Source organism: Tympanuchus pallidicinctus, unplaced genomic scaffold, assembly GCF_026119805.1.
Source record: "Tympanuchus pallidicinctus isolate F22 unplaced genomic scaffold, pur_lepc_1.0 scaffold28, whole genome shotgun sequence".
NCBI classification, from domain to species: Eukaryota; Metazoa; Chordata; class Aves; order Galliformes; family Phasianidae; genus Tympanuchus; species Tympanuchus pallidicinctus.
This window is the reverse complement of record NW_026294745.1, coordinates 1,850,046-1,864,847: the sequence shown is the minus strand read 5'-3', so window position 1 is coordinate 1,864,847 and position 14,802 is coordinate 1,850,046. Positions and strand designations below refer to the sequence as shown.

Sequence of the window (14,802 nt, the reverse complement as noted above, 5' to 3'; positions counted from 1 at the left end):
TGATTCTGTGAAACTTTGCATTACTGAATAAAATGGTTTTCTTTCTCCAATGAACTGTCCTTGTCTGTCTTCTGAAAACACCGAGTATCTATCCGAGGCACAAAGACTTCAATGTCAGAGAAAAAGTTCCTGGGTGTATTTCATTAAGAAATAAAACTACTACAATAAACATGGTTTTATTTTTTTCAAGAGCTGCAAACTTTCCAAGCAGAGCATGAACTTTCAGACATTCTGTCAGAGCATGTTCTTGCTGTGCGCCGGTTAAAAATAACTCTCAAGCGGGAGTACTAAAGGGCTGCTTTTTATAGGCTGCATTATTAATCCATCACATGCACGAAATTCAGGTTGCCCACAAAACAAACCTTGTGAATACAGCTGAATACAGGCATGGCACAAATGGTCTGCAAAGCTCTTTCTGCAGGATCTCTACCTCCATTCAGTTGCACCAATGACTGGTGCTCTGGGGATTCTTCAGAGCTGCGGAACAGATGCCAGGCTTCTGCTCACTCTATTGCTATTGCTAGCAGCAAAATCCCCATATTATTATCTGCTCAAGTTGGAAAGCTGGTAGCAAAGTAAAAGGAAATATGATTTTGTGGTCAAGGAGATAAAAATAATTCTGGAAAAATGGGCTGTATTTCTTCTTCTGTCATTATGTCTCTGTACGACACATAGAAAACCTTTTAAGTCAACACTTCACAGGTGCCACCCCTCCGTCACACCTGGCTTGGGAACCAGGTGCTGAGGATCAGAACTTCTGTCCTACAGAAACGTTAAGCAATTACAGTTTCAACGCCATTAAAACTATCTTTTGCAAGTATCACTCTTGAACAACACTAACTATTCCAAAATCACATCAGAGACACGTAAAAACGTATCCGAAATTACGGTCACTTCATCTTTTTGCAGCTCGGTTATCTACCTGTGAACCATGGCTAACAGCTCATCCATCACCACTTGTGAAGCAGATGACTGCTGCAGTGATGAGCACCACTGAGATCCCCATGGGAACATGGCTATCGCCGCGATCAGCCGAGGGTCTGAACAGCACAATGTTCCTCAACAGCAAGGACAGAACAAAATCAACAGCAGCTGCATTCTGCACAGCAAGCATCACAGGAACTCTGCAGGAGCCATTATGTTAGAGAGACGCTCAAGGAGCTGAAATGAGTCATTAGGCAACTTTTCCTTCGGTCGGCTCTACCCCATGAAGGTAAAAGCATGTACTGATGTGGTTGGTTTTGTTGTCTTAACAGCCAACAAACCTAGTAAAACAAACCATGCAGTTCAAGTACCATGTGGATGACAAGGAGACAGGAATTATTTACTACGCCATGTTAACGCTCACTCTCTGAAAACTGAGAGCTGCTACGTGGGACAGCTCTGTAAAAAGAGAGGTAAGACAAGAAAGTTCTTCAGCAGTTCAACTGTTCACGAGAACACTCATCAGTCAACAACCTTTCAAGAAGACTTGCTCTGACTAATCCATCCCAGCTCACCAACGTTCAGGGGTGATTCCAGAAAACATTATTCTGCAGCATGTATGATGTTTAGATGTGGTCATGAGCTCTTTAACGAGCAGGGAGCCATAAAGATCCAGATGTTGGGCACATCCTGATGGTTACAGTGCGTGCTGGCACAGACTGGAGTTTAGATGCAGGCAATTTTCTGTGCAATTATCAAAGGAGATGGAACATCAAGATCACAGCTCTGCCAAGAGGCACAAAATCAACTGGCAGATGCCCACTTCATACCAATTAAAGCACAGCGGCGCTGAAAGAGCACAAGGGCCTTAAGTGTCCACTCAAAGTTCTCCATCTCTGTAACTGTGAACCCGCTGCTCTGGGGAAGGCTAAGAAAGCACTGCTCCTACATGGTGTTGGAAACCAGATTCACATCTGGTATCTCACCATGTTCTAGTAAGAAGTCTTGCAGTGCAGTGCAGTTTGTCATAACAGAGCACGCACACTCGCACCTGAACATCCGCACCACGGATCACACGGCGCACCTCTCCCTGGGGTCTCAAGAAGGGGCAGTTTATTTTTAAGTGGAACTTGGTCCACTTTAAACTTCAGGACAAAAGTTCCTTCTGCAATGCAAACGCCTGCCTCCCTGAAGAGCAGATCTGTCACTAGTGGGCATTCGCTCCTCATACCTTCTCCACACTGTACCAGTACATTGCACCAATGGAGCATAATTATCAACCTATAGAGGGCAATGGAGGAAAAGGAAATGAAATAGGTTAAAAAATAAAAAATAAAAAATGAAAAGGAATAAGAAATGCTAGAGGAAACATTTGACAATCTTCTGCACTAAAATCACACGTGTATGTATTGTATGTGTCAGTTATACACACTCCAGAAAAGAGACTCAAAAGGGAAGATTAAGACTATAAATATAAACAGACCGCTTGGGGTATAATATTTACACATGGGACATAAGTGCTAAACTGCAAAAGGATGTAAACTTTTGGTCCCTGAGCACAGCTGCAACAGTCAGAAATGGCTGCACTGCATCAATCAAATCAGGCTGCAACCAGCTGCCTCCCCAGTGCAAAGATGGCTTGTGTCACAGGCACAACTTCCCCCTCCATGGCACAGCAGGCTGATAGGAAGAGGTCACCATATACAAGCTTCTACCTCTCTACTGCAGACCTTTGCCTCCTGACCTCCTTCTATCTCCTGTGCCCACAAGACACAGTTTGTGCGGATCAGAAAGCTATCACACTCACCTTCATGTCCTCCAGGAGAGCCTGCGGATCTTCAATGCCTTCTGGAACACACTTCTTGTTCTCTGGGAGAGATTCAAGCTTTTCCACCAGGGCTTTCAAACCCTTCAGTTCAAATTCTGTGAGATGAGTCCATTTGGTTGAAACTTCTGTAGCTGGAGACCCCGTTGGTGTTTTGGGATAATCCGTGGGGGTCGTTGATTTTGCACTGTCATCTGACTCATTAGACAAAGTTCTTTTTAGGTACCTCATTACTGTGGCTTTTTGTTTTCTCCCCGCACCCTCTTTTCCTTCTGAATGTGTGCTGTTGGGTGAGGAGGAGCCATCCACCAGGGATTTGGAGTTCTTATCCAGGCTGTCATCCTTTTCCTCCCGGATATGAGCATCACAAGATTCTTCATCCATGTCTAACCACGAATCTGATGAATAGCTGTCTATGCTGCGTTTTCTCTTTGCATCTGAAAGTTAGAAAAGGAATGCTGAATCTTTACCCAATATAATTTATAGTTTAATGCTTCTGTGACTGGGACTAGGAGCTGCCTATTTAAAAGGGCACTGGACAATGCCAAGTCAGTATGCGACAGGAATGAGCTTTATTCAGCCTATTTTTCTGGGTTGTTTTTTCATGTTTCATTTTTTTAATGCTGGCCTTTTTGGTTAAATCTGCTCAGTTTAAATGAGTGGGAAACATTTTGGGGAAAAAATATGCTTTCTTTAGCACTTCAATCTTCTCTGATTTCAATTGAGAATATGCAGAGTCCACATACAATTAATTTTTCTGGCAATCCAAAAGAGATCAGATTCAGTAACCTTACAGCTTTAAAATAAAAGTTATATAATAAATAAAGAGGAAAGGAAAAACGATGGGAAAAAGCATGTTAAAATGCACTACAACATCTCCTTTAAAGCAACTCTGCATAGCACAAAACCAATTTCTCAGTACTCTCTGTTTGCAAGCAACCATTGGTAAAACAAAAACTTCAATTTGTTACTGCACAAATACTCTTTGCTCTTCAGAGACAGAAGATTACAGTTGTGCTTTTTCTTTTTTGCAGACAAGTAGCCTAAACACACTGAGAAATGCAAGGACAGAGAGTCACGTGATGTTGCTTCTCTAACTGCAGCCCCTGATACATTCTAGGTACTTTTTGAGAAAATTTAAACCCAAGTTTCTGATTCTACAGAACTATTTATCTCAGTTTCATATTAAGTTTCCCCTAAAAATCCCCACTGTTACCCAACTGTATGCAATCGAGCCATGAAATCTAGGTAGGAAACTAGTGGCCAAGATTCTGGTCACAGCCAAATCCAGCTCCACGTGTAGTACAGGCAAACTTCCTCCCTGCATCCCCCCACTAAAACTTCACCATGAAGTAGCAAGAACGCAGTTTGTTTTGTGTGTTGAAGTGGTGGCATGCAAAACTCCAGCGCAGCTTCTCGTCTCTGCTCCATGCTAACATACCTCCATGCTTCTCTTGGAAAAATAAAACGGATTAGAAAGTATCTTAACCAGAACACCTCAGAAACACTAGGTTATCCAACTTCTATTTAATACTGCTTTTTCCTTTGTCCACAGAAGCCAGCACACTTATCCACCTCGAAGCTATATAATCAGCTTATGTCATTTTCCCATTTTACAGTTGAAGAAACAGATGCTTGGGAGAAAGAAGGATTTCTCATTGTCACACATCAAATCTAGTGCAAAATCAGGAATCAGAATCCAGTCCCTTGGGTGCAGCACTGGAGCCTGTTCTCAAGGCCATGCTGCCCTGGTGAACTATTTAGCAATTGACTGAAGCACAAAACCACTTTTAGGTGGGAGAAGACACCAGCAATAAAAAAGAAGCAGGAGAGAGCAGATACACATCCCTGTGCTGGTAGTACTAGTACAGTGCTATCAAATAAATTGGTGTAATTCTGTACAAAGAAAATTATGTTTCTGTCTTCCTGTGCTGTGGCTCTGCTGAACAGGAACTGATGGCTGTAACTGGGACAAATCACGAGCACAGATAAGGCATAAGGAAAGAGAGGGAGATCACGTTATGGAGCTGTGAATAATTTACTGCAAGTAATGCTCTGGTGCTAAGAGAAAACAGCCTTCAAGAGAGCTCCACTTTTTGTCTCTTGCTCTGATCTACTGAAACAAAAGGCAAGAGGAGAGCGGAGCATCACAGCATAGGAGGAACCATTCCCATCAGAAGCAGGCACACCAGGGCCAGCAGCTCAGCTGTGTCCGCTGCCACTGCTCCGCACAAACCAGGCACTGCTGCACCGCTACATCTGGGAATGGAGAGTCACTAAGTATGAACACACACAAATTAATCTAACCTCAAGATGAGCCATCATGACACAAGTGCCCGTTTGCATGCCTGACAGTTACGTGATGGCTGGCCTAACTCTACCCATGGGGCAGGGCTTGCTAATAACCTGAAGTGCAGCAGCCTGTTCTGCAGCACTGGAGGATTACAGTCCTGTTACACCATCAGATTAAGAGTGGACTGCTTTCAAGACTCAACAACTGTCTGCTGCTGTTGCTAATTTAAAAACAAAAACAAAACAAAAACAAAACAAAAAACAAGGGAATCAATAATGGATGGATATCTTCACAATGAGGAAGGTTCAATTTTGTGTTTTCAAGTATTTTGTTATAATGCAACATGCCATGATTTTTATTTATTCATTTTAATGAATACAGTGTCTGATTCAGAGTTACTACGCTGTACAAGTATGCCCTACATAAATGTAAGCTGTACTTACTTTGTCAAGAAGTGCATTTTAAGCACTATACTGTGAGAGCACCACTGGCTTGGAGGTTTTTTTTATAAAGCCTCTCCATGGAAAAGAGCTCCTAAGTGCAACTGTGGTTTCTTCCAAGCCAGTGCCCCAGCCAACGCCTGGTTAGAACTCCAGTTTCTCAGTGGTTGGCCAGTTCAGATTCCCATCCCACTGAGGCTGCCCTAAAGGCCTTCATCATTCCACAGTGCTAAGGAAATAAACCCAGGTTATACAACCTGCCCGTGGTATAACTCAGAAGAGCAGCAGCTTCCCAGGTTTGACCTCAGGGCAGAGCTGGAAATGCCCTCTCCCCTCCCCCCGCCCCCCTGCAATTCAGTTCTCTGTGATTCTGGGCGAATCACTTAACTTTCTCCACGTGTTACAAGTATCCTTGTACAAGAAGGATAATTTTACAGTTTCTTTCCTTGCTGAAAAGTGACTTCTTGTATTACAGGACTTAGAAGATACGGAGGAGGCGAGATGTAATTACAATATCTTTTGAACTCTTTACAGCAGACCAATATCTAATATCTACCTTGCTATTTCCAGTTTCAAACCCTGGCACAGCAGTTCCTATTGGTCTGCTAAAGACAGCAATAACATACTTGTTAGCAGGAAACCAAAACAGCAGCAGCCTGAGCATACCAGAAATGTACTGCATGGAACATTCCACACAGAAATCACTCAACGTAGCCCAGTACCTGTCCATCAATAAGTGAATCTATTCTGTCCCCTGAGAAGGAGAAAGTAAAGACATGGCTCCTTCACCGTGCCAGAGAGCAGATTTTCTTCATCCATCAGGCCTAACACACAGTTACAGCCATCCTGTTAAAATTTTAGCAATAGGGATCTTAAAAGCTGCAGGCGACAGAGAAAGCGTATTTCCGATAGCACAGTATCTTCTCCCAATTACTCTTTGTCAGCTCACTCTCAAGATCCATATCTCACTGAAGGTCAATTGTGCTTGAAAACATCCAGTACAGACTCATTCATGATAAGAGTAAAAATAATGAAGACATATCCCTCCTGAAACACTGCATGGTCAAATCCAGCTTGAAACCCAAATAGAATCCCCTTCTGACTTCAGCTGGCAGGATAAATGTTGCAGCTGAGAGGGGCAGGGGAAAGATAAAGGGGAGGGAAAGAGATGGTGTGCTTTTACAGCAGCCTGTGATTTCTATCATGTCATCATTCCCCTGAGCGCCTGCCCTACAGTGGCAGAGATGAGAAGAACAGCTCTCCCTGCCTAGGAGGCAACTGCCTGAAATCTCATTGTGGGCCTGAAGAACAGGAAGGGAATCCTCAGTAGTCTGCTCCTCACTTAGAAGAGCAGGCGTTTTCATTTAGGGAGTGGGAACGCTCAGGGGTTTTGCCTCACCTGCAAGCACAGCTTGTTTGCTTGTTGTTTTCTGAAGTTTTGGGAGTCCAGACATTTAGAAAACAGAAATACAAAGAACAATAAAAACTGCTAGAGTAGCATACAACTATATTGACAGGGTCTTACAACACAATCACAGCAATAGATTTTCTTGAGTAGGCAGTGTCTGGAAAGAGTCATTCGTGCCCAAGTACATAAATACTGTGCAATGAAAATGTAATGTGAAGAGTCTAAAGATATCCTTAAAACACAAGTGATTACAAACTCAGTTTCCTGTGTTCTCCAAAGATGTTCCCCATCACTGCAGTAAACTGTGTTTTTCAAACAGAAGAACTGAATCTCTACTGAACCTATGAAAAATCAGCACCTTGTGAATCCCAGAGACCTGGGCAGCATCCCGCGTGCTCTCTGCAGGATGTCATCAACTAGAAGTCATCCCTGTTGCTCCTGAGATCCAGTAGGCCTGCTCTATCAGAAGGTATATAAGAAAAGAAAGCAGAACAGCTCAAGGGTGGAATAAAAGAGAAATACTTCTGGAACCCAAAAGAAAAGTTAGTAAGTAGACATTTAGAACAAAGTGTGTCAACAAAGAAAAAAATTAACGGGGGAAAAATAAGAAACATTAGTAACACTATTATTCTTCAAGAGAAATTTCTGAAAAAGAATACAAGGATGTGGAGATTTTTTTCTGAAACCAAGGAGGACAGAAGACAATTAAATCTATCGAGGGGCCTGCAGGGAAGTTAAGTACTTTATTCCATTTCTCTTTAAGGAGAATGACGGGAAATTCTTCGTCAAGGGATACTCTCTCATGGGAAATCAAGGCACTGCTTGAAGATAGAGAAATCTCTAAGGAAGAGATGAGCATTTAACAATTTAAGGACCTTAGCAGTTCTGAAGAAAAGTTTCTAAACCAAAGCAGTCAGTTTCTGGAGCACTGACTTCACTTAAATCTTCCATCCCACTGCGGATGCACAACAGTAAGATAGAGATATCACAGAACAAACAACTTAATTCAAGGATTAAAATTCACGGAGATTTACTCGAATCAAGAGGCTGGATGCTGAGATCAGTTAAAAGAAAGACAAGCAAGTATCTGGAACAGTATTACTCAAGCAGAACAAACAACATATCTTTGTAAAGGTAAATAATGTACCTTTACTCCTGCAGAGAACTTGATAAATGTCAAACTGAAAGATCCAGCAGATATAGTAGATCTGGGCTTTTGAACTGCAGTTCTCAGCTAAATAATTATTTTAAGGTTAAGGCTCTGCCAAGAAATAAAAAGCAAGTGTCTGACAAAGTATAAATCTGTCACTCCTGGAGAGAAAAACCCTGGATGTCAATGTCAGAGATTTTATCAGCATGCTAATACCTGAAGTCAAAAGATAGCAGGCAGGCAGATGAACCACATGCTGTCAGTGGATAGCACTTCAGTAAACTGGAAGAGGTGATCTGTTCAAGACAGCAACAACAGCCCAGGGCTTGGCACCAGCATCCCTGCAGTGGGGCCACACATCAGATCAGCCCAGCAGTCTCACTGATAACAAACATGTTGCGTTTTTGGGAGGGTTCATTTTCTGTCAGGTCACTGAACTGATTCAGCTCACAGGACAAGAGCCACAAAACCAGATTCTCGTCTTATCAGAGCAGTGTGTTTCTTTTGTTAGCTTGAAATGGCCATAAAACCATGCTGAATTAAAAGTGAAACAGTTGAGAATAGTGTCACTTTCCAGCAGGCCAGCAACTGAAGGCTCACAGACAAGAAGAATGTCAGGTGACATTATTGTCACCAAATCATTTCCCAAATAGCTGGGGCTGACTTGATGCCTGCGCAGTTGAGACTTCAGTCTTGCAAAATAATCCTTTTCCATCCAGACACTGGACATCTATGGTTCTCAGTGAGCTTTTATATGATTGGAATATCTCCCAGTTAGTAACTGGATGGAGACACATTTCATGGGGATCACCAAATCATTATCAGTAATTACTGAGCTGGGCTTGAATTCACACTGGTGATTTAGCTGGAAAAGGTCCCATCTCAATATCCTGAACCATCCACTCTCCGTATCTAATTTGTTCTGAAATCACACCTCAGTGATCTGGCACCCCCACCTTGCCAACAGGAAGAGCCTCTTTCTGTGCCAATGGTTTTTATAACAGTAGGTTGGATCTTTATTTCCTAAGGAATGCAGTTACCAGAGTTTTGTCGTTGCCTTTTTTTCACATCACTAATCCAAGAGGCCAATTTGTTCCTTGTTCAAGATGATCTTATACAAAAATTCCTCCACGTGGAGTTCCTCTTTCACTATCCCTTCACTCAGGGTCTCAAAAAGGGAGGTAGCAAGGTCCACAGACTCGTTCCAGTAAAAGGAAGGAGGAAAAAAGGGTAGTTCAGAAAAGCAACAACTGGAATTGCGCCGCACTGATGCAAAGCTCGCACCAACACCAAGGCAATGCCTTCCTGCCCCAGGCACCCCCATCCATCTCTGCTGGGGTCCATTTTCAGCTGTTTTAAAGGTTTCTGTGATCTCCTCATTCTTAGATTATAGATCACGTAGGTTTGTGTAGGTGTACGCTTGGTTTTGTTATTCTCTGCAACTAGAAGTCAGTCACCAAACAGAAAGAATTAAAGTCAAGATTAAAGAAAAAAGCCAGGTTTAGCGACCAAACTGCATTCTGTAGAGGAGACACGCTATAAAAGGACTAAATATCCATCCTACCAGAGCACATTTGCAATGCACGCATTTCTGGCTACTAAGGTACTGTGCCAAACACAGCAGTAAATCCTCAACCGTTTGGCAGATCATCTCAACACGAACAGTACTGAAACCAAGAAATAAATGCATCCAAAAATTATTTTCCTGGGATCTGCTTGCTTAGGAATGCTCAATAAAGACCAGACTAAGTTGGTGCTTCATGAAAATGCTTAAGAGTCAAAACCTCGCCACCTCAAAACAAACAGTTTGTTAGAATTTCTACAATTCTCCAATTTAATTTATGATCTTCTCCGTAGGAAACAAAGCAGTAACTAGCCTAGGGTGCCAGCATCGGTTTGAACACGCAGTCAAAGGATTCACTCACCAATTAACATTGATTCTTTCTGGTACTCTTTGCTGAGGTGGCAGCGCTGGGTCACACAGGACACGTATCTCTCCAGAACATACCAGCACATTTCATAGTAGAAAGGATAACGGAATTTGGCATGCACCTGAAAGCAAGAGCGAGACTGTCAGTCCACGGGGAAGGGAAGTTTGCAGCACAAGGGCCAGTCATCATTCTCCTCATGTTATCAAGAGCACAAACAGTGTGCAGGGGGAGGGGAGGGAGGGTGGGAGCCGCGTGAGCCGTACGCCTTCAGCATACAAAATGAGAGCCTGCCTGCCTGCCTGCCATGATAGCATCATTTCTTGGTTCAGTAATTTGTATCCTCCTGGGGTGGCGGGAGAGGAAAGGGTTTGCGTTCTTGTGAAATCGTGGAAGTGATGGGTGGCCCCCAAAGCATTATTTACCTACAGTATAAACATAGGGTGGTCACATACAGATGTCAGTTGCCAGAATACAAGTTAAAATAGAAGCTCATTTTTTTCTTTTCCCAAGCACTATCAGATGATTTTTTATCAAAATGGCAGCATTACCTAAAATGACTCAAGCAGGAAATGCATCTTTTCTAATTATCGTCTTCCCAACAGTTTGATTAAACAAATGAACAAATTCTTAATTACTGGTAAATACACATTACAAGTAAAAATCTGGCTTGTGGTTTATGCTGAATATTTTGGTAGCAAGTGAACTTTTACCACAAACAAAACAGAAAGCAGGACTGTAACAAAAGACTGCCAAGCTGTGCACTTTTTCTTCCATCTTAGACCTGTTGTTCTCACAGAAAAAGCTTATTCTCCAACACTGTACATTTGGGAGATTATTTCAGATTAAGAAGAAAATTAAGAGGGTTTCGCAGCCTTCCCCTACAGTTTGCTGTTTGTGGGAGTCACTGCACCAAGGAAGAACCTAGGAAGCTCCTAAATGCAACAACATACATAAATTGCTTGCGATTTGTTAAAAATGGATGCCATGCATCTTGCACGCTCTTGTACTTAACGCTGCACACATCTTTCTCCTGGTGACACAGAAATCTGCATTTTGCAGGCCTGCACACATGCACTGCACAGGATTAAAGGAACTGCTTTAAGACACATTAAGCACTTTAACAGCTCACCTAGCCAAGAGGCGTCTGCCCAGCTTTAATAAAAATGCAGGACTGCACTAGAAATACCGTTACCTTGGAGAGCCCATTTAAACAACCAAACAATACAGAGCACCACCTGCATCACCCAAAAACCTGCAAGGTCAGAACAGACCCACTATCAGCAGCATCAGGCAGCTCAGGCTTGGCTCTGCACAGCAGGCCCAGTCAGAGCATCTGTCTGGTGACAGGAGCACCCACCTGAGCATGCTGAAGACTTACAAGAATGCCCATGCTTGAGAACCATTCCCAAGGTGGGTAAGGAACTTGCTGCTGTTCCCAGAGGAAACACAAACACTTTCAGCAATGAAACAAAATGTAATTAGGGGAAAACGCACTGTATTGTCCCACTAAAGGTATCACAGTGCCAGATTTAAACACAACATGGCAATTCCCAGAAGTTAGGATTTCTTAAATCCGACACAAATGCAGCTGACAAATCCGAACTGCGTGTCGCTACGGGTCATGCATCCAGCAGAACTGCAACTCTTCCAGTGTTTCCCTGCACTGTTTTTGTTTTGTTACAAAACATACTGGAGAAATAAAAAAGGAAAAGGAAAAACCAACAAGCATCCCCTTAAATGTGAGCATATTTAACCCCCGGGCCTTCTTGAAATAGAAAATCTTTCCTTCGGTTTAGTTATTTGTCACAAAGAAGAGACCCAGTCACTTATCACTACTACAGAACACAGGGGAAATTAGCCATGCTAAAATATATGCTAATAAAGGAACTCAAATTTTTCCAAGAGAGCACTGCAGGAAACGAAATTTGCGAAGAATTGACTTACAAAAACCAGGAAGCCGCTTTCCACCCCTCAGCCTTCAAAAGGTTTTCAGCCACATGCCTGGGAATATTAAAGACATCATTGCTCAACATTTGTTGACAGATTCTGAGCTTCACCAAATTTAGTTGTTACCAATGTTAATTCAATGTGAAAGACAAGGCAGTAATGCATGCAGTGCTCCCGTTATGTATATCAATCTTTAATATTCAATTTGAGTTCCTAATTGCTTCGCTATCAATGTTCCAACCCACAGCAAATCCCTCCATGCTTCTGTAATTCACCATTTGCCCAAGAAGGCTCTGCTTTCACAAACTTTCAGAAGAGCTGCCAGATAAGGTGAGAGACGCTGTGCAAAGACCTGCAGTGGCTTCTGCCATTACAGCAAGCCTAACTCTGCTTCAGAAATCTTTTAAAATTTGCCTAGTGGAGAAGTAGAGAGGAGTACCCTATTTATGACATCTCTGGACATTTATTAATTATAATGGATAAGAACTGTATTGCATATATGTCCACGCTTCCACCACTGTTGAGTTATGATCAAATGAACTCTGATTTTGGAGAAAAAAAGGAAGAAGTTCTGTGCTCAGTTTAAAGTGTAGCAGCTGATATGGCCACTGCCTGAGGATCAGATCCCCCACCAGCACGGAGACCGAGTCCATCGTCTAATGGGCATTTCCAGATCTAACTTCTATGATTAATAATTTACAATCCACTGAATATTTTCTCTAATTATTCCTCTGCAGTGAGAAAAATCATCTCTGGAGTATGATCCATTTCTTCAGTTCAAAGTGAAATAATTGTAGAGACTTGTATCGCCCTCCAAAACAAAACACTCCAAGCAAGCAAGGCACAGACTTTCCTTAAGAAATTATTTCCCTTCCACAATATCCATGCAGATGATTACAAACTCTATTTGTATTTCATCACTCCAATCAGAATCTTGGAAACCAATACATGATTATTTATAAGTTACGGTAGTATTTAAAGTTAGCAGATTAAGTTCCACAAAACCAGATCAGCACAAACAACATCATCTGTGAGTGACCACCTTACGTGTATCTGCCCCTCTGCACGTTCAAATCTTTTAAAGGTGTTGCATTTAGATGAGTTGAGCCTCAGGTTGACACGTTCTCCCCCTTCAGCATCACAGAGCAGAGACACCCCTATGCCAAGCTGATGCACCTCAGCACGGCAGCCTGCTCTGCAGTACTCAAGCTGGTCTAGCAGAGAGCTAAACAGCTTGGCCTATTTGACTAGCTGTTAATTGGCCTCTAGGAAAGCCAGACTGCAAAATGAGAGTCTCTACAAACTGTAAGGCTGGAGAAGATTTGTTTACCTCAACTGCACATTAGGAGCTGTTTCCAACAATAGACATGTTTTTTATTACTCCTTAAAACTATTTTAAAATGGCTATAACCCTCTTAAGAAGTCTCCCAGGGATATGAGAAATTAAGCTAGAATAAGCATGACAAGTACATAAACCAGGCAATTTTATCAGGCTGTAAATCAGCATTACTGTTTCAACCATGTATTTATTCTTGTCTTAGCTGCTAAAACAATAACAACTACACCTAGCATAAAAATGACTCTGAATATCAGCAAAGATGATTAAGCATTATATAGCAAGTTTAAACACAGTGAAACCTCCATAAAATTGCTCTGTGCCAAATGAAGAGGGGAAACACACCTGTATTACACTTTGATTTGAGTGTGGCGAATTACTTCGTCAACCACATCATGTAATTTACTTCTGTGCTGCACACAATGGAAAGATCAATACTGATGAGAAAGTCATTTGCAGTACGTTCACACTGCCAAATCTGTGTGAACTGCTTACTGTATGGAGCCTGCCATCCTAGCCTATGCATGGGTAAAATTATTTGGACAAATAGAATTATTTGCACAAAGAAATCACAAAATGTGATTGGCAAAGCAAATAAAGCAAAACACACCAGAATTCTATTTTGAAAACATTTATCCTTTAAGATTCCTGCATGTTTTTTCTTGTTTTTTTTTTGGGGGGGGGGGTGGAAGGGTAGGGTGGGGGGGTGTTATTTCCAAGTAACAGTACTGACGTTCCCATCTCTTATCAAACTTTAATTGCAAGGTTTATATTTTGTTACAGGCTTGAACTCTTATATTCTTCAGCTGTACACACAGGTTTGTTACTGTAAAGCTGCCTAAAAGCACAAGTCTGCAAACACAGGCACAGGATGCCCAATTCACACTGCTAGCACAACACAGTACAAGAGCTGAAATAGTTACTGTAAAGATGGGGAAGTTCTGGGCTGTTGGCTTACAATGGCCTTTTTTGATACCCTGAAGTATTTTTTGAAAGGGAAAATTATAAAGAAAGACATTGGACTTCAAAGAAAATCAAACAAGTCAAGGTCTGATTTGCGATCTCCAAATGTTGCACTATTCCTTCACAAAAATCAGTCATAGGGCATTTTTAAAGAGGCAAATATCACACTCTGAGAACCTTCCCATAGGATCAAGCCACCAGTGACTTTTCAAAGGCATTTCAGTTAACTGTCTGGCAGGTTCCTAAAGGTTACAAAAATACCTAACCATAATGGGGCAATCTGCCTCCTGCTATAAAAGCTTTGGAGATCAAAGCTGCATCCAGTTTCCCCAGAAAGGCCTGACATGAAGCACTACTAACCAGTTCCAACTCTAGCAAAACGTGTGACTTTGGGTTGCTAAGTCCAGTGAGAACAAGATGTCAGCTCTTCTACTACATCAGGAAGAAGAGCATTTGCTTGCCATCTTCCCCACAGACATGAATGGAAATAGTTTCTTTTCCCTTCAAGTTGCCAGTGCCAGTATCTATCACGACAACAACGCACCTTCACTTTGAGGAGGTGCTGTACACGTGCCCTGCACCGTT

The 14,802-nt window shown here is 42.1% G+C and overlaps 1 protein-coding gene across 1 annotated transcript in view; it reads right to left on the bottom strand.

Moving 5' to 3' along the window:
• Nucleotides 1-14,802, bottom strand: part of KDM2B (lysine demethylase 2B) — a 99,565-nt gene that overhangs the window by 40,373 nt on the left and 44,390 nt on the right. The window contains 2 exon segments of the mRNA XM_052690929.1: nucleotides 2,732-3,186; nucleotides 9,966-10,092. Of these exon segments, the coding sequence (XP_052546889.1) occupies nucleotides 2,732-3,186; nucleotides 9,966-10,092 (582 nt within the window).